General features: G+C 41.4%; 1 protein-coding gene across 1 annotated transcript; it reads left to right on the top strand.

Moving 5' to 3' along the window:
• The first annotated feature begins 316 nt into the window (after window positions 1-316).
• CTLA4 (cytotoxic T-lymphocyte associated protein 4) lies at window positions 317-18084 on the top strand. Its single transcript, XM_071747171.1, has 5 exons — window positions 317-385; window positions 14660-14789; window positions 16007-16357; window positions 16845-16954; window positions 17822-18084. Exons 2-5 carry the CDS (start codon window positions 14732-14734, stop codon window positions 17918-17920), a joined length of 618 nt encoding a protein of 205 aa, XP_071603272.1. The 5' UTR covers window positions 317-385; window positions 14660-14731; the 3' UTR covers window positions 17921-18084.
• The last annotated feature ends 478 nt before the right edge of the window (window positions 18085-18562 follow it).

The raw sequence follows: 18562 nt of genomic DNA, 5'->3' as shown, positions 1-18562 counted from the left end.
TAATGCTCCCCTATGTTTTTCCTGCTTTCAGAACAAAATAGCAACCATAATTTAAATGGGCACAATGGGCAGTTTGTGAGCTGAGCCTAGGATAACTTTATGTGGGAAAAGGAGTTTGAAGGTGCTTCTCTGCTGCTTCTGCTGAGATCCCACTCAGCCTCTCCCAAGGGTCCTGAGGAATGCAATGCATTTCCAAAAGTAACAATTGTTCTTGCAAGTAGTGGCTTTCAGGCTGAGCACCTGTCTGTCAGGCCTGGCTTGGACAATTCTCACATGAGAGGGTGTGGAAAGAGGAGGAAAAGGTCAAGGGCTGGTCTGCTGATTCTTTCTCTCTGTGAATGCCAAGTGTGGAACTGGAGGCTCCAGGAGGTTCTCCACAGTTCTCGTAAGTCCATTTGCTCCATAGTGCTTTGTTGTCTTGGTAAACAAAGCCAAATGGTACGAAATTGAGGAAGAAGTTTTGCTTTATCTAGCCTACTGTTCCTAGTTTAAACTTGGCTCACACCTGTGCAAGACAAAATAATACTCTATCCCAAGAGAGCAGGAAATATTCCCCACATTCCCCATGGGCTCCCAAGCTACTGATAAATTTTGCACTTATACCCTCACATATGCATGCAGTGATTCTCATTCAGCACTGTCAGAGTTATGATGATAGCAGCACCAAACGATGCATGGTAACGAAAAAATGTTCCCCGACAGGAGAATAAGGCTTTGCACAAGCACATCCAAAGGACTTGCATCAGTTGTTGTTTTTTTGTGTGTATATGTACGGTGCTCTCACCAGAAGACGTGCCGGGATGCTACACCTGCTGTCTAGGGAATGGTGTTGTAGTGATTGGGCAGTGAGGACTGAACCAGAAGGACTAAATTTGTTCAAGCTCTGGGCTGGAACACCCTGATACTGATAGCTCCTTTTCCTTATTTCATGGAGCACCTAATATAATGTGCCTCGTGTCCCTTGGCTGGTGCCACAAAAATCTCTGCAACCAGACCTTTCAGCTGTGCTCTGCCCATCATGACTGTGAGCAATACAGAGAAGATAAAGCAGGGGACACATTCCCTTCTTGAGGGCATCTAATAGGGGACCCAGCTGTGCTAGACACCCATTTAGCATTAAAGCAAAGACAAGAAGTGTCAGCAAGGGTAAGAGGGTAAGAAGAGGAAGGCTTGGCTCACACGAGTTTGCTGGTTACCCTCGATATTTTGTCATTACTTCCTAGGGCATGATATTGCTAGTTCTGAGAATATGATATACCAAATGACATTTGACTGTGGCAGACCTGTTCAACAATGACACTTTGTACAAACCCACAACTCTCAAACTGAAAAGGGGGAGGGATTACGAGAAATGAATTCTTCAGGAAAGTATAGTAGATACATTTCTAAGAATATATCACATGGTAACACATAACACTCACCAACAGGGAAAGGTGAAAAGATATATATTGCTTTGCCCACCTATTGAGGTCTGATGAGAATATCACTGTACAGTCAGCACATTTTTTACATGGGTTTTTTGTTTGTTTTTTGTTTTTTAAGTTAACTTTTTATCATTCATTTATAGCAGTCTTTATCTAATTGGCTATACCTAAATGTTTGGGGGAGATGCTGAATTCACAGTAATTAAAATTAAATTCTCACACAGGTCTTCCTCTTTTATTTCCCCTCTTCTACTTGGGCTGTCAAGGTGGTCAGCAGTTGTTTCTTGTTACAACACAGTCACAGCTAATTTACAAGGACTAGATACAATATAACAAAACCTGACCCTAAGGCAATGGTGAGGATGACTGCACCATGTATACCTGGGTGTATTTAAGGTGTAAAGCTAGCAATGCTTTTAAGATTTGACACTTGCTTTTTAATGTAAAATGCATGCTCTTCATAGAAGGGGAGAGCCTTGCGAGTTACTTATAAAGCCTCATGATGCCAAACCCCAGAGTTACAGGACTGCTTGCTTGGAAAGCTTGTATAAAATGTTCCTTTTGCATAGTTTTCTTGGAACAAGAATGACAGTAATACTTTTGTTTGTTAGTAAATCACATAGGTCCAGAAACACACCTAAGAAAACCTCTCAGCCTCCTAAGATGAATGGCTACACCCAAAAGGGTTAACTGGAGCATCCTTGATTCTCATGTGTGGGGTAAGGGCACCTGCCAGATCATCCCAGCCCTGGGGTAAGGGCTGGCTCACCATGCAGGAGCCAGCATCAAGGGCTGGTAGTTAGCATCTGATGTTTGAATTTAAATACCTTAAGACAGTCACAGGACATGTGCAGGTGAAGCTGGAATATTCATGAAGCCCAGAGCCATTCATTCCACAAGCAAGTAGTGATGGCAAACACCCAAAGCAGTGTGTGCTGCTCACATGGGCATGTTAGCAGGATTCCTCATGTCTCTGTAATTGCTATGGCTGTGGCTGATCCATTAGGGTTCACATTATAAGCACAAAAAGCTGTAGTGAAATTCTGGGCACCACAGACTTCTTTTCCCTGTGCTCCCCCTCTCAAAGTCCCCAGTATGCCCAGATTTGCCTTATCCTTCAGAGAGCTCAGTCCTGCTTTAACCCCACCACATCCACTTGCCATTCCTGTCTGTGTCTGGAGTGGACTGCATGTGCCTACCTCTGGAAGACATTCCCCTGCCCAAATTCAATATCACTGATACTTCTCATTCACTCAGAGGCAATCATTCACTCAGCCTCTCCTTCAGCCCTTTCCATCACAGAAAACATGTCATTTTCATAGACTTTACTACTGCAGTCATTGCTTGGGGCCTTTGAGGTCGAAGCTCAGCCAACTTCATGTGCCTCACCAGGCAACTGCATGAAAATAAATTTAAATTTCAAAGATTCATTCTATTGATTTGTTCCCTGAGCTGTTACTGCTCACACAGCTTAGCCATATCACAGATCACATGTTTAGGATTTAATTATCTACACTATACATGAAATATGCTATACATGGTGTGCTGGACAGTCAAAACTCAGAAAGATTTAAACACAAAATGACTGTGAGTGAAGAGAAAGCCTTGAGGAATTCTCCAGTCCTTTCTTAACTGTCAGGAGAGTTTTGTGCTGTGTAGTACTGTAGGACATGTTTTCATGATCCACTTTACTTGATCCATTTGACCCTGTCAGTATTGCCAAGAAAAGGCAGCACCAGACTCCCTCTATGGCTTCCAGCTGCACCACCCCACCTCTTTCTCATGGAACTGGGATGAATTTGACTGTAGAATAAACTGGAGCAGGGAAAAGATCTAGCATGCATGGTTCTGTGAGTGCCTGTCTTGCTACAAGGGAGGAAGAGTGATGGGGATAGAATTTTGGGGCCAGGGAATGATCCTGCCCACGCAGGTAGCAGTTGCTCTTCAACAGGGTCAGGCTGTCAGTGAACTAACACCTGTAGGACAGGGCCCCTTCCTTCTTCTCTGTGTGATAATTCAGACATTGTGCAGTGTCTTTTCACTTAGATCACAGTAACAAATCCAGTAAACACCCACAAGTTTAACAAATTAAAAGGCAGCAGTTTTAGCATGTGTGAGGGAAGTGCTGAGGTGAGAGGGGAACAGCCATTTTGGCTCAAGAGATAGGAACAGAGCTCTGGCAGTGACACACATCTAACACTTGGACTCACTGCAGCTCAGATGTCCCTTGGTGGGGAAGGCTTAGTGACTGCCATGTGTGAGGTTGCTGTCACAACAGGAACCTTTTAGCAGCTCAGAAGTAGCACAGCAGTGCCTGCACCAAACATGTGCCCGCAGTATAAGAGCAGAGGTGGCCCTGTTGTTGGTAAACAGTGCTGCTCCCTGAGGAGAATTTTGTTTTGAAGGATGGTGATTGCCAGTGCAAAGTAGAGCTGCCTGCAGCCTACAGCTAAAGAGCACAAGGACAAACTTAATTGCCATGTCTTGGACAGAAGTCAAACTGCATGATACATGATTTCCCATGGAGAGATGTTGATTGTCTAGATTCTACAACGTCCCCGAAATGAGCACAAACATCTCAGAAGGTGTCATTAGCTAAGCCCTTCTCTGCAAGGACTGGAGCTCTTCGTGGCAGTAGCATTAAACAAGCAATCTATCTTTGATAAAAGTACATCTTGGTATCTGCCTTCCCTTTCCTGCTAAATGGATGATGGTCACTGTAGGCAGCAACTAGAAGAAAACTTCCAGCTATCAAGGGGGAAAAATGGCCAAAAATAATGCAAATAACTATGGTTGGCATTTACACTGTTTGGACTGTACATATGAAAGAGTTGTGAAGCATTGGAACAGGTTGCCCAGGGAGGTCTTCGAGTTGCCATCCATGGGGGTATTAAAAAATGGGTAGACATGGTGCTTTGGGAGATGATTTAGTGGTTACAGGGGTGTAGGACTGATGGTTGAACTTGATGGTTCTTTCTAACCATGATGGTTCTATGATTCCATACTCTAGCTGTGGCCTTCACAACATTTTCTGGTCAAAAGCCTTGAAGAAACTATAGACACTTACCCAAGAAAACAAGTGGATTCCAAGGACAGCACATGCAGGTTAGTTAAAAAAATACAGCTAATCCCTGAAAGGGCAGAGCAGATGGATTACCATATGCACAGTGTGCATGTGTCTGCTGTCCATTTCAGTGCAAAGAGAAGGATGTTTGCTCAGCAGGGGCACCCAGGATGCCACCCTGGAGCCCCACTGGCCCTCTGCAGCAGTGAGAAGCACAGGAAAGAGCACACATCTTGTGCAAATCACAAGCAGTAACACTAAGAGCAAGAGGCAGGTGTATTCTTCTTTAAGGTCAGCATCTGGGTGAATGAGTCTGTGGTCTTGCTTCAGAGAGGTTACTGGGGAGGGAGAGGCTGTGATTAATGTCAGGAGAGCATTTGCTGTGATGAGGAGGCTGGCTGCCCTGGCTTCCCATCGTGCTCACCTGTGCAGTGTCTGCAGTCATGGGGCACAGAAAAGAGAAATTAAGAGAACGGGGTGGCAGTAGGAGGAAGATAGAGAAGGTTTTTCCTTTCCCCCCCTCCTTCTGGCCCCTGAATTTGAGCTTCCATGTCTCACTTCTGTTCTGTTTAATGGTGATTGTTTTTCTTAGATGTTCACCTGCAAGGCCAGGCCTCTGTGAGGAGAATCCCTTCTTCCCTGTGCCAAACAAGAAAGCCAGAGATTGAAAGCAAGAGTAGCAAGCAGGCCATCCCTGCCAAACCTGCCATCCCTGCTGTCCTGATGCCTGCAGGTGGCATGCCTGGGTGTGATGTGTGTGATGAGGGCAGGTGGCTGCTCCTCACCCTTTCTGCTGAACCCTGAGCATCAGAGTAGCTACAAGTTCTACAAGTAAGTTCATGAGCCAAGTCATTTAACTATCTCTCTCCTTCCAGCTGCATTTGTCTCCCAGAATGGCAGCATTTGATATCTCCAAAGATAAAGAATATTTTGGTTTAAGCTGAGAGAGTCTAGAGAATATCAATAGTAGCAGGGAAGTGGGAAATGACCTGAAAACCATAGACATGGCAAAAGTCTGAATAATCAGATGAATGAGGAGGACTGAGTCACATTGCAAACGTGCGTCATTAAATGATGTGCACCTATTTCCCAGAAGGTGATTAGTTTGCATAGTTTAGAAGTTTTATGAAAGGTGTTCATTGGAACTTGATGAATATATAGTTTTTGGTTTTTTTTTTGTTTCGTTGGCAAATTTGGAAAGTCAAGAGGACTCATTTCAATCAAACTGAAAGGAAAAAAAATTTTTGGTGACCTGAACAACAAAACAATGATTTGGATGCTTCAAATGAGAATGTTCCTAAATGGCAAAGAACCTAAATAATTCCTAAAGTATTTTAATGCTTCATTTTGATGTTGGTTACTTTTAAATGGTTTGAATACTTAAAAATAACAGTGATTTTTTAAAGAAAATTCTTGCTTTGAAGAAGAAAAAGAAAATAATTAAATTTGGAAAACATTGATAACTATTTCTTTGGAAATTCTGAAGGTTGTTTTTTCTTTTTTCTTGATAAAAAAGAATATGACCGCTGTGTCCAAGCTCCTGATACGTATTACTATCTCCCATCCTGAACTTCAGGCTGCAGAACTTATTTTCAAAAACAAAAGCCCCATTTCCAGGCTTAGCAGTTCATCGTGGAAATCCAGACATCTTAAAACTTCAGACCCTGCAGTTCCTTATGCTTCCAGCTCCTCAGAAATTCAACAGAACATTAATCAGTCACTGCAAAGTCATGGATAGGTTATAGCTGCACTCTTTCAAGAGCCTTCAGTAACCAGCTCAGTGTGTTATGACCTAACATACAATCTACTGTTTAATAGTTTGCAGGTTAAATTACTCTATTTCAGGATGCAGAATTAAAAAAGCAGCACCAAGCTTCTAGCTTTTCTAGCTTTCATAGTAAACCCCCCAAATCAGGAATGAGAGATGATGTAGTGTCAAGCTATTGAAGGAACAGGAATGAGGAGAGAACCAATACTTCCTAACCCCTCCAGCCCAAACACCTTGGTACAGAGACAAGTGTTTTCATGGTCTTTGGCAATAATGCAACACAGTCTGATGCATCAGACAGGTGATATTGTAGGAAAGCCACTTACAAGGCTGCAGCAGCAAAACTTCTTGCAGATAAGTCCTTAAGACTAATGAGAACCAAACCTTCTGCTTTACATTTTTTTTTTCTTTTACATGACCTAAATGTCTTGCTGACATTTGAAAATCACAAAAAGTGAGTTAATACAATGCCCATTTAAACGAGCAAACGTAGCAAAAAACCTTAGGAAGTGAAACTTTCTCAAGAAAGCTCTGCTTAACTGCAGTTGCTATTGCTGCAAATGGTTCCCTTCACATTTTTCTCATTACACCATGTACTAGTTCTGGGCAGAAAAAAAGGCAAAACTAAAATTTGCCAGTGTGTAAGACTTCTTCGGAAGAGACCAGATGATTTAAAAATGAAAAATGCCAGTGATGGAGACTGGAAAAAAGATTTAGAAAAAGATGTACATATGTTTTCTAAAAATTGTCCCCTTTCCTTCAGCATTTCATCAAAATTATAAAATTCAAAATATTTGGCCCATTTTGAAAAGGGCTTGATTTTCATTGGACCCCATTCAACTTATTTGTTTTCTTTGTATGCACTAGATATAATCTCACTGCTATCTAGAAGAAAAATTCCCAAGTGTTGTATCATCCACAAGCCCATCCTCCTTTTCTTCTCTCTTACTGATTTTGCAGCCCCCCTTTAAAATCTCTTTCTCCCCTAGAAACATGTTTACTAACTTTCTTGATTCTTCCCTTCATCTCTAGCACAACTGCTAATCAAAATGCCCACTGTCACACTTTCTGGTGTCAGTTATCCCTGTGGCCAAAACATGAACTATTTTGGATACGAATTTCAAAATGTAGGATTTCTTAGCTGGGTTTTCAGGTGATGGCAGTGGGAGGAGGCAGCTGGCCACACTGACAGAGTCAATTTCATATTCTTGGAGTTGCTTTGGATGAGATTGTCTAAGAATGTGAGAATGATAAAGCTTGTAGGCAACTGTAGTACCTGTCAGTAAACTGGTATAGTAAGAAAGAGCTTCTGAACAGAATGGTAGAGAATTGTAAGATCTTTTAAACTATCACTTTGATTAAGATTCACTTGCCTTGTGTGTTTGGCCTCTGAAATCTCAGGGTTTTATTTTCATACTCATCCCTGGTAGATATTACAGGAAAGAAGAATTGCTAAGTCCTACAAATGTGGTTTAAGTACCTTGCACACTAGTGAAGACAAAAGGATATGGAGTTATCACTCATGCTAGGAAATCTCTGCTCAGGAACCTGTCCCCCTTCTTCCCTGACCTTGGTGTCTTTTCTCTGGCATTTCCCTCTCACTTCATCCTCCACTCTGCTCTGCAGGTCCTTGTCTTGTATTTTTGCAGTTTATTTTTCCCTTTCTTGAATATGTTACTCTCAGAGGTGTATCCAGCTTCCTATAGCTGCTCGGCCTTGGGCAGAGGTGGGGCAGGGATTGGAACTGGGGGAGCTTCCAGCAGCTTCTCACAGAAGCCAGCCCTGTGCCCCCCCTGATTCCAAAACACCACTGCACTAGCCCAAGACAGCTATGTTTCCTTCCTTCCTTCATTTCATTTCATTTCATTTCATTTCAGTTCAGTTCAGTTCAGTTCAGTTCAGTTCAGTTCAGTTCAGTTCAAGTTTCCAGCCCATCCCATTTTAACCATCAGCTCTTATTCACTCTTCAGTAATGGTGTACAGACTTGAACTGGAGAACAAAGCTGATCTTCATTACTCATTTTTTGTAATTGAAAGAGGTGCTTTAGAATGTGATCTGTGCCATCTCTTGGATTTGAACAGAACCTCCCACTATGGTCTTAGGAAAGTGCTTTTCCTTGTCAGGAAATTCAAATATTTGGATTCTCTGTATGTCCACTGAGCTGGAGCACCATCTCCTTTATGTAAGTTTCTTTCATAAAGGTTTAATTCTAGGTTTTCCAGGAGTTCTGCTCTGATCTTGTAATTTGAAATGCCATAATTTTATTTTTTTAAATCAGGAACTTAACTAACCCTGTGAAAGCTAGAAGTAGGCTCTTAAGCTATATAGCTCACATGAATTATGATCCTAATCTGCACCCTTTATAATATTTCTTAGGCATCTAATTTTTGAGGAGAACAGCACTCCCCATGTCTCTTCAGAAAAGCTTTATAATGGTTTATTCTTACATTCCTTGTTAAATGCAAACTGCTGTACTGTCAGAGACAGAGACTATTGAAACACAGCTACCATTTGCTGGTTTTCCTTGTTGCAACATATTAAGGAAAGAAAGGATGCACAAGTAAAACCTTTCTCCAGTATTTTTCCATGTCTTCACAGCTGCAGCTTGTCATGGGGTATATATAACTGATTAGTTTTAGACTTGGCGAGTTCCTTCGGTTCTTTTTTTTTGCTAATTCCTGAAATCAGACCACCTTTCAGTGTTCATTCTGGGATGGAGGCACCTGCTTTAATTCTGAGTTCACTCCTAGCTGAGTGGCCCATTAAGAGGTTTGTGGTGCTCTGCTTCGGAAAGCTTCTTGCTTACAGATAAGTCACAGAATCACAAAATCACTTTGGTTGGAAAAAACTTACAAGAATCACCAAGTCCAACCACAAACCTAACACTGCTAAGTCCTGAACCAAACTGCATCCTTAAGTACTATGTCTATACAGCTCTTAAATACCTCCAGGAATGGTGACTACACCAGTTCCAATACCTGATAACCCTTTAGGTGAGGAAATTCTAACATGTAATCTAAACCTCCCCTGGTCCAACTTGAGGCCATTATCCTCTCATCCCGTCACTTGTAACCATATTGAACACTGATCATGACCTCTATACAATCTCCTTTAAGGTAGATGTAGAGAGCAATAAGGTCTCTCCTCAGCCTCCTGCAGGCTAAATGACCCCAACTCCCTCAGCCACTCCTGGTAAGACAGATGCTCCAAACCCTTCACCAGCTTTGTTGCCCTTCTTTGCACACACTCAGGTGCTCCATGTCCTTTCTGTAGTGAGGGGCCCCAAACTGCACACAGTCCTTGAGGTGAAGCCTCACCAGTGCTGAGTACAGGGGTAAGACACCTCCCTCTACCTGCTGGCCACACTATTCCTCCTACAGGCCAGGATGGAGTTGGCCCTCTTGGCCACCTGGGCACACTGCTGGCTCATGTTCAACATCCCCAGGGCCTCTCTGCTGGGCATCTCTCCAGCCACACTCCCCAAGCCTGTACTGGGGGTTGCTGTGTTGGCATTACAGGTCCTGACATTTGTCCTTATTGAAACTCATGCAATTGGCCTTGGCCCATACATCAAGCCTGTCTAGACCTCTCTGTAGTGCCTGCCTACCCTCAGACAGATCAGCATGTCCACCCAGTTTAGTATCATCTTCACATTTACTAAGGGTACTCTATCCCCTCATCCAGATCATTGATAAGGATGTTTAGCAGGAGGGCCCCAGCACTGAGTCCTGGGGGACACCACTTGTGACCAGCTGCCAGCTGGATTTAACTCCATTACTCTTTGGGCCTGCCCATCCAAACAGTCCTAACCCAGCAAAGTGTATGCACTTCCAAGCCATGAGCAGACAGTTTCTCTAAAAGACTGCTGTGGGTAACTGTGCCAAATACCTTACTAAAGTCAGGAGAGACATCTCCAGCCTTTCCTTCATCCAATAAGTGGGTCTGCTTGTCATAAAAAGAGATCAGATTTGTCAAACAGGACCTGCCTTTTATAAACCCATGCTGACTGGGCCAGATCACTTGGTTTACCTGTCTGTGCTGTGTAATAGTACACAGAATGATCTGCTCCTTCAGCTTCCCCGGCATCAAAAGTCAAACTAACAGGCCTATAATTTCCTGAATCAACTCTCTGTCCCTTCCATAATGTCCTGGATCAACCCCAGACTTCCAGTCTGTTCGTACCTTCTCAGTCAACCAGGACTACTGATAAAAAATGGAAAATGGCTTGGTGGGCACCCCTGCCAGCTCTCTCTCAGCAGACTTAAATGTATCCTATCTGGCCCCATAGATGTGTGCATATCCCTATGGTGCAGCAGAGCCCTTAAACATCTGCTGATACCTCAGGGTCTATGTTCAAGTTCCTCTTAAATTCTCTCCCTTGCCATAACTCCTCTACAGGAAATTGGAGAAGAGTAAGCAAGCTGGTGTGTGTAGACATTTTGCCTGTGTTACATATTGGCCCTGTCTCCTTATTTCCTCTCACTTCTCTCTGTATCTCTTTCAACACAGATCCTACATTTTTACTGTAAACTGCATGGGCCATGGGGAGGGGGCAATACATTCACACAGGCAGGGGTTCTGGTTGCTACTGGGCTATGTATGGACGATTATGAATAACATGTATGAATTATTATTAATAACATCTAGCAAACCCAGCCAGGTAAGGTATACAAAGCGGATCTTCAAGGCTAACTAAGAGCTGTTAACATGAATATTAGGAAGCAATTTTCCTTCTGTTTTAGATGCCCTCAGTTTCTGGAAAGTCTGTTGGATATACAGATATTACAGCAGGGGAAACCAAGCCTGGACTCTAAAAAGGAAATACCAACAACTGTAGCACACAGAGAAAGGACACTCAAACCCTCACACCTCAGATCCTTCTGGATAATCTGCTGGTAAGCAGAAGTGCACAAGAAGATCAACTTTGTGTGCCCTGAGAAGTACTGGATGGAGAATTCCTCAGCTGGTGTTATTCTCACCTCTGCTGAGCCTGCAATGAGGGCACAGATTTAGGATGAGAGAGCAGCATCTGTAAATCCAGGTTAGAAGCTGACAGGCCACATTTCTAAGAGACTTAAAAATCAATAGTGTGGTTCCTTCACGAACTAAGACTGATCCACCAAACTTGGTCATATCTAGGCCTTTACTTACGCTAATCAAGTTTTAGTCCCTTAATGGTAATGAAACAGTATTTTTTCCAGTCACTGTTATTTCCACCTACTATCTTGCAGAAAAGACTTTTTTTTTTTTTTTTTTGGCCATACCACTTAGAGGTCTGGCTTTTTTTTTTCTTCAAATGACACTGCATTTCAAAACCCCATTAAGTTTGTGGCAAATTAATGTGGTAAAAACATGAACATAGTAAGCCATGATCTCATATTCTAAGCTTAACAAAATATCCTGAAACCAGATAGCTATGCAAATGAAAAGCTTTTCTCCCCATTACACCTAAGCCAATAACCAAGCCAGTTCCTGTCACAGAAGAAAAACACATGAGTAGCATGAGACAGGCTTTCAAGTGTGAAAATAATTTTATGAATAATAACATTTTGCAATGGGAATTATGACTGAGTGACAGCAAGGAGGTTTGCCCTAACAAATATTGAATGAAGAAAAGCAATTTCAAATCACAAGAAAGTGAGCACCTAAACCAAAATGAGAAAGAAACTTCCTTGAGAAACCAAGTTGTTTAACTTACTAGCAATCTGCCTAACTACAGCAGTGTAGTCCAGTGTTTAGTTTAAACTGCTTGTCCCTCTCTGAGCTAAGTTCAAAGAGGCCATAAGACCCAAACCACTCCTCAGCTGATTCTTCACTTTAGGGTTCTGCAAGGCCCTCAGTACCCAGCACTGCTCTGACACTTTGCTATGGTAGCACATGTAGAGAGTACAAAGGTTTCCTGTGCCCAGGGGTTAACATCACCCAGAATAACAAGGATGTGCATTACAGGAAACATTAATCTTATACTGAGCCTTTTGGACATGGAAAGTGCAAAGAACAGGCTTTTGGAGACAACCTGAGAATTAACCTTCCTGAAAGACTTTCAGTCAAAAAGAGGGATCTTCTTTCCCCTGTTCCATTGATCTGGCCCTAGGCTATGTGTCAGGTTCCAGTTATGGGGAAAGGGTGGAAGGAAGAAGTTCTCAAGATGAGGAATTCAGGGCAGGAAGATACCAGACTACACAGACACAAGACACAGTAACTAGGGAAGACAGGTCCTGTGGCTGTAGCTCACAAAGCATGGCTATGAGACTCAGGGAAGCTGAACCAAGAAGAAATCCAAAACCTCTTCATCCGCTGAAGAGGGGACGATCAGAGAGAAAAGGTGTTCCCAACAATTCTTGTGAATCTTACTTTAGGAGGGAACTCATTTTGTTACCAATACCTTGTTCCATGCCATAAATGATTTAGGAAGGATGATATACTGAAGGAAAGATCTCATTTGGAATAATATCTCTATTTTTCTGTGTCATCCATCTGCTATCTGCATAGATTAACTCAAGATCCAAAATCTGATAGCAAGGGCAACATAGCAAGGTGATCCCTATCCACTGTAAGGGGGATGCACTGGACTCACCTCAGGCTGCCCTGGAGGTGAAGGAAGAGAGAACTTCAAGAGACTGCACAGGGAGACATATTGTGCCTTCCTTAGAAGTGCAGTCATCACAACATAGGGATTTTAAGGAAGAACAAGGAAAAAAAAAGTAAAAAGTGGTTGATCTGAAAAGACACTATGTGAATAAAAAAGACAAGAAATAAGATGACTTCCACTGGAAATACATTTGTCAGAGCAGTCTCAATTGCAGGAGAGCACAGCAACCTCTTACTCAGCTGTATATGGTGTGAATATCTGGGACAACAAGCACAGAGTTTTATATGGCAATCTTTTGAAAGTGTTTAGTGGTTAATTGCACCATCAGTTTGCAGTCTCACTCAATTACCAGGAGATGACATTATTGTTGATGAGGCTCAAATGCATCATTTGTTTAACTGCATACAAAAAAACCAAAGCAAAAGCCTATATAGGACAGGTAATTTGGTTACTACGTTGGATATGAAAATATTGGACATAACCCAGTAATTTCATGCCATAAATCTCATGTATCCTGGTACATGATGTTGCAATAATATTTATTTAATAATAAATTGACTTCAGCTTGTCTAACCATTAATACAATATGGGCCCAAATCATTGTTAGGGTGCAGCTTTTCATTTTCCCAGAGCTGTATCTTTGTTTATCATCAGTTCTGTTTTGAATCCTGGTTAAGATCAAATTTAGCATGAATCTGTCATTACAAACAATTGTTGCATCATTTAAGTATGAAAGCAGTAAATTTATTTATATCACTAGGTATTTGTATGGTTTCAAGATCAAATATTTATCCAGTATCTTTGAACTGAGCAGGCTACAGTTCAAGAACTAATGCTGTTAATATTTCTAGGTCACAGTGCAAAAGTAGATCTTTGAAATCTGCTGGATGTACATATATAAATGATGCAGCACCTTCTAAAAGAAATTCTCATAGAGTAGGGAAAAAAGGAATTATGACCTTCAGTGTAACTGAGGTGTAACTTCAATTTTATGGAATTCTTTAGGCAGTGATTCATGGATCACAGTCTATCACATAAAAAAGCAAAATTATTTTCAGACGTTACATGAACAATGAGTGTAAAATGTTTCACTGAGATTGCAAATGAGGTAGGTGCTCTAAACAGAGATAGAAATAATCAAAACTCAGGGTACTCAGACAGGAAGGCCCATAAGTCCTGTGCTGATGTGAAAGTCATTATCTATAAACCCAGATAGATATTATTTTGTTGGAAACAGGAAAGACTAAAAAAGATGGGTTATGATTCAAGTCACACTGATGATATGAAAAGATGAAGTCATTGCAAGTTAATCAGTATTTTGATTTTTTAAAAACATCAAAAATACTAACATTAAAGCAAAAACAAAAACTGGGGGTGGAGGGGAGTCCTCCATAAAAAAGCCAGCTCTCACTGATTCACTGTGCCACATTAGGCAGTAATATAGTTGAAAATACCTGATGATTGCTAAAATATTAAGTACTATGTGCAATGTGCAAGCTGGCAGCACCAAAGGGCCTGAACTGCTCTGTTAGATGATTATCAGTTCTTAAAGTAGAATGGACAGCAGTTTCAGATTGAATATATATTTTCCATCTGCTGCAAGTTGTTTTTGTTCATGCTGTTTGAGGTTAACTGTGTACCTACTAATCAAACCCACTACTTCCTTTCTTGTAAAACCAAAACAAAGCTTCATATTACTTTCAGGTACAGCATCTGGGATCAAAACTCTATATATAACACTGGTTCTGTGTGGGTTCAAACATTTCAAAGATTCAGTATCCTGAAAGGTATTGCCTTTTTTTTTTCCCAGTCCTGAGAGTCCCAGCTTGTCTGGAAGCGTGAAGGCATCAGCTACCTTCAGCATCTGTCCCCTGGTGCAGGAATGGTCTCAATATTTGTCACCGTGGGCTTTCTCTGCACAGCAACTGCCATTGCTGAAGGTGGGTAGATGAAGGAGGCAGGGTAGCTGGGGCTGGCTACATGGTCTCATTTTCACATCTTTGCAGGAGATGGACTGGGTACGACAGGAAGAGGGAGATGACATGGGATGCCTCCATAAGACAGTCTGAGAACAAGGTCTTGGGGGACAGTGTAGTGTCTGGGAAAGCAGACACAGGCTTTAGAGAAGTAGCCTCTGTAAAGAGGCTGACCTGGACTCTGAATAGCTCAAAAAGGAAGAAATATTTTGACAAACCAGGTGCCGTGAGTAAAGTTGTCGGCATCTGATAACAAGGATACAGAAGTTTGAATGGATAGGGAAATACTACTCTTTTTTTCCAAATTCTTGCACTGCAGAACTGAAGAAGATAAGGTCTGCCCCAAAATGGAGTGATATAAAATTATATTGATCAAATAATACTGAGTGTTCACAGATTATTAAAGCAAAACTCACTGCCTTCCTATTGTGTAGCAGGACAGAACATAGAAGTTGTAAAAAGCAGCCAGTTGGGATGTACATAGCACACTAATTGCCCTTTGAGATTTATAATGCCTTTTTGCAGCATGTTTATCAGGCTTTGCTGTGTGTTGCTGTATTGTATTTGGGGTGTACACTGCTGCTGTACTGTGTCTTGGAGATAGCTGGTTAAAAAGGAGAAGCAAAAAGATCAGAAACAGAAGTATGCAAACAGGTTTTCTATGCAGTTTTACTGTTACTCTAATGATTCTGTTCCATGTTCCATACAGGATGTTATCCTATTAATTTCTAAATGTCAACATCCATATTTCTATTAAGCAGAAACTGTGCTTTAAATGTCAAATTTTGAATTTCAGCTGTACCATCTGAAGTCTGTTTTTTTCAGGTTTTTTTTTTTTTTTTTTTGCTTTCCTATGTATATTTTAAAGTTATGATGGAAACTGAAACATACAGATCATTAATCCAGTAAGTGGGGCAATTTACCTACTATTTAAGCAACCAGTAATTATTGATATTTATAATATCATTTGTACTAATCAAAGCACTTTTTGAGCTTTATAAATTATGTTAATGCATTGCCTAGATGAATTTTGGTCTTGGAATCCTTTTTATTTTTTTGAAGGGTTTAGCAGCATTTCTAGGAACTACCCATAGATAATAGGATGTGGCAGGTTTCAAGTAAATGACTGCAGATCATTGCCTGAGAGTTCTCTTAGCACCATGCTCTTTGCTTTCTTACAGTAATGGAAGTGACCCAGCCAGCAATGGTGCTGGCTAACAGGCAAGGAGTCGCCAGCTTGGTGTGTAAATACAAGCATATTGGGAATGCAAAGGAAATTCGAGTGACTCTGCTTAAACAGATGGGCAATCGGTTCACTCAGATTTGTGCTTCAACCTACACAATGGAGTTTAAAACCTTCAGTGTGGAAGAGGTCATTCAGTGCCACGTTAGCCCCAGCAGGAACAATGTGACACTCACCCTCACTGGCCTGCAAGCGAACGACACCGGTCTTTATGTCTGCAAGATGGAGAGGATGTACCCTCCACCCTATTTTATGAACAAGGGAAACGGGACACATCTCTATGTCATTGGTAAGCCAAGCAGCTTTATGGTACTGTGGAATTCCCATGTTAAGGGAGTTGCTATTATGTCCCAAAGGTCTTCAAAGTTCTGTTGGTAAGGAGTGAGGCTGAACACTGATTCAAGTGCTGAGAATCATGATTAATTCTTAATCTTTTCAGATCTCCTTGCACACAGCTAAAGCAGGCTTGTTCACATGGGCATGTAATGTGTTTAGCAATGTATGGATGCTGAACAGCATAAGCAACACTATGTAGTGTACATGTATGTCTAGGCAGTCAGGCATTTTAGTGCAGAATCAGCAGACAGTAAGGTGTATGTTCTTCCTCAGTAGAAACTTATTTTCATGGGAAGCTGAGTGAGCAGGGACTCAGCCCTCAATCCTGGTATTATCCTGGGATAGCTCATGGTAGGGAAAAGCAGTGTGGAGGCTGGCTGACTACTCTAGGGACTCTCTTATGAGGCTCTTTGTGACATGACTTGTGTGGTTTGTTTTAGACCCAGAACCTTGTCCGGACACTGCCATATATATCTGGGCTTTAGGAGCTACTGCCTCAGGATTTTTTCTTTACAGCATCATCATCTCAGCCATTCTTGTGGGCAAAGAGGTAAGTCCCATCAGCTCAGCCCCATCCTGCTAATAACAGCCCTTTGGCAGCTGAGGGTAAGCAAAAATAAATGAGAATAGGGAAGAACAATTGGAGCAAACACTGGGACTCTCCTTTTTACTAGTGCAAAACAGCTACAATAATGTAAAATAAGAGAACTTGATGGAGGTGTCATTTAGACTTATTTACGGATCACTTATGTTGCCAAAGCACCAGAAAGCAATCAACTAACAGCAACTGGGATCAAAGGCAACAGTCTCCAAGTGTACTCTGGTTGTATGTGCTCATACATATTAATACAAAACCCTGTTTATTTTGGTTTTTTGTTTTCTTTTCTTGCTATCCAGCTCTGGGCAAAGCAACTTTAAAGAGGTCTTCCTTTGTGATTGGGAGGGAATTGTAACTTTCAGCATTTTTGACTTCACAGCTAGAAATGTCTGCACAAAGATACGTGACATGCAGGCCTGGGCTGCCTCTTTCCATGGGGGTCTGGAGCACTCATAGTCTGTTAGAAATAAATCTGATGCCAAACCTAAAAATTAAATAGTATCCCTGCACCATATATTTCAATCTGCCCTTGTCCCTAGAAGCTAAATGAAACTACACAGTGTGAACACTCCTAGTTTTGAATCAACACTGAACTTTGAACAGGAGCACCTTCAAAGAGCAGGACTCTGGCTTTTCCCAGACATCCTCTGTAACTCCTGATTCTCCCTCAAATGGTCTCTATGGATCTTCTACAATGAGAGGTGACAGGAAAAGGTGCCTAGAAGACTTTCATTAATCCATCAGTTTTCTCTAGAATGTGATGGTTGGTGATTATGCTGTTATCACTTGTTTATTTTATTGTCTTCCTATATTTTATAGATAAAGAGAAGACGATGTCTCACTACTGGGGTCTATGTGAAAATGCCCTCTGAAAAGCTAGAGAAAAAAGTAATTCCATTCCACATCACTGTTAACTGAAACAAGGAAAAAGATAGGCCATTTCCCATCTGGGATGGAGAGTCTGCTAATACACTTAAGTTAAAGAAATAAAATTAATTGTCTTATTACAAAAGTATATGGGAAGGAGAGAGAATATTCTTTGTAACTTTTATGGTTTGGAGGAGAATAAATAGTTAATGCATTAATATTTCAAGGTTAACCCTGTCACATAAAAATGGCTACATTAGGCCATTGGTTATTTGAGTTGTATTGTACCAATATGTAGTCTATATATATATAATATATATATGTATGCATAGCGTTAAGAGCTATTGCTGTTGCAGTGAGCATATTACTGTCAAATTTCATATCTACTGATCAACTGAAATCTAAACACTATTACAACAGAGGCTTGTGAAATTGCAAGTCCAATCCTGTTGTTTTTGGAGACAAAGGCAGAAGAGCACACTAATGTACAAAGGAATGTTGACTTGTTTCCCTGCATTGCTATTTATTGGTCCCATTTCTGGCATTAGTGTTCTGTGCTTCCAGAAAAGCATCACCATAGGCCAGCGCTGATGACACTGCTGTTCTAAAAGCCTGTCAGCTCCTTTCACTGGCATGGTATGATCATCAGGATCACATCAATAGTATTTGAGCCAGTGCTGACAGCTGGTTGGA

The sequence above is a fragment of the Heliangelus exortis genome, chromosome 6 (assembly GCF_036169615.1).
Source record: "Heliangelus exortis chromosome 6, bHelExo1.hap1, whole genome shotgun sequence".
NCBI classification, from domain to species: Eukaryota; Metazoa; Chordata; class Aves; order Apodiformes; family Trochilidae; genus Heliangelus; species Heliangelus exortis.
This window is presented reverse-complemented; position numbering and strand designations above follow the sequence as displayed.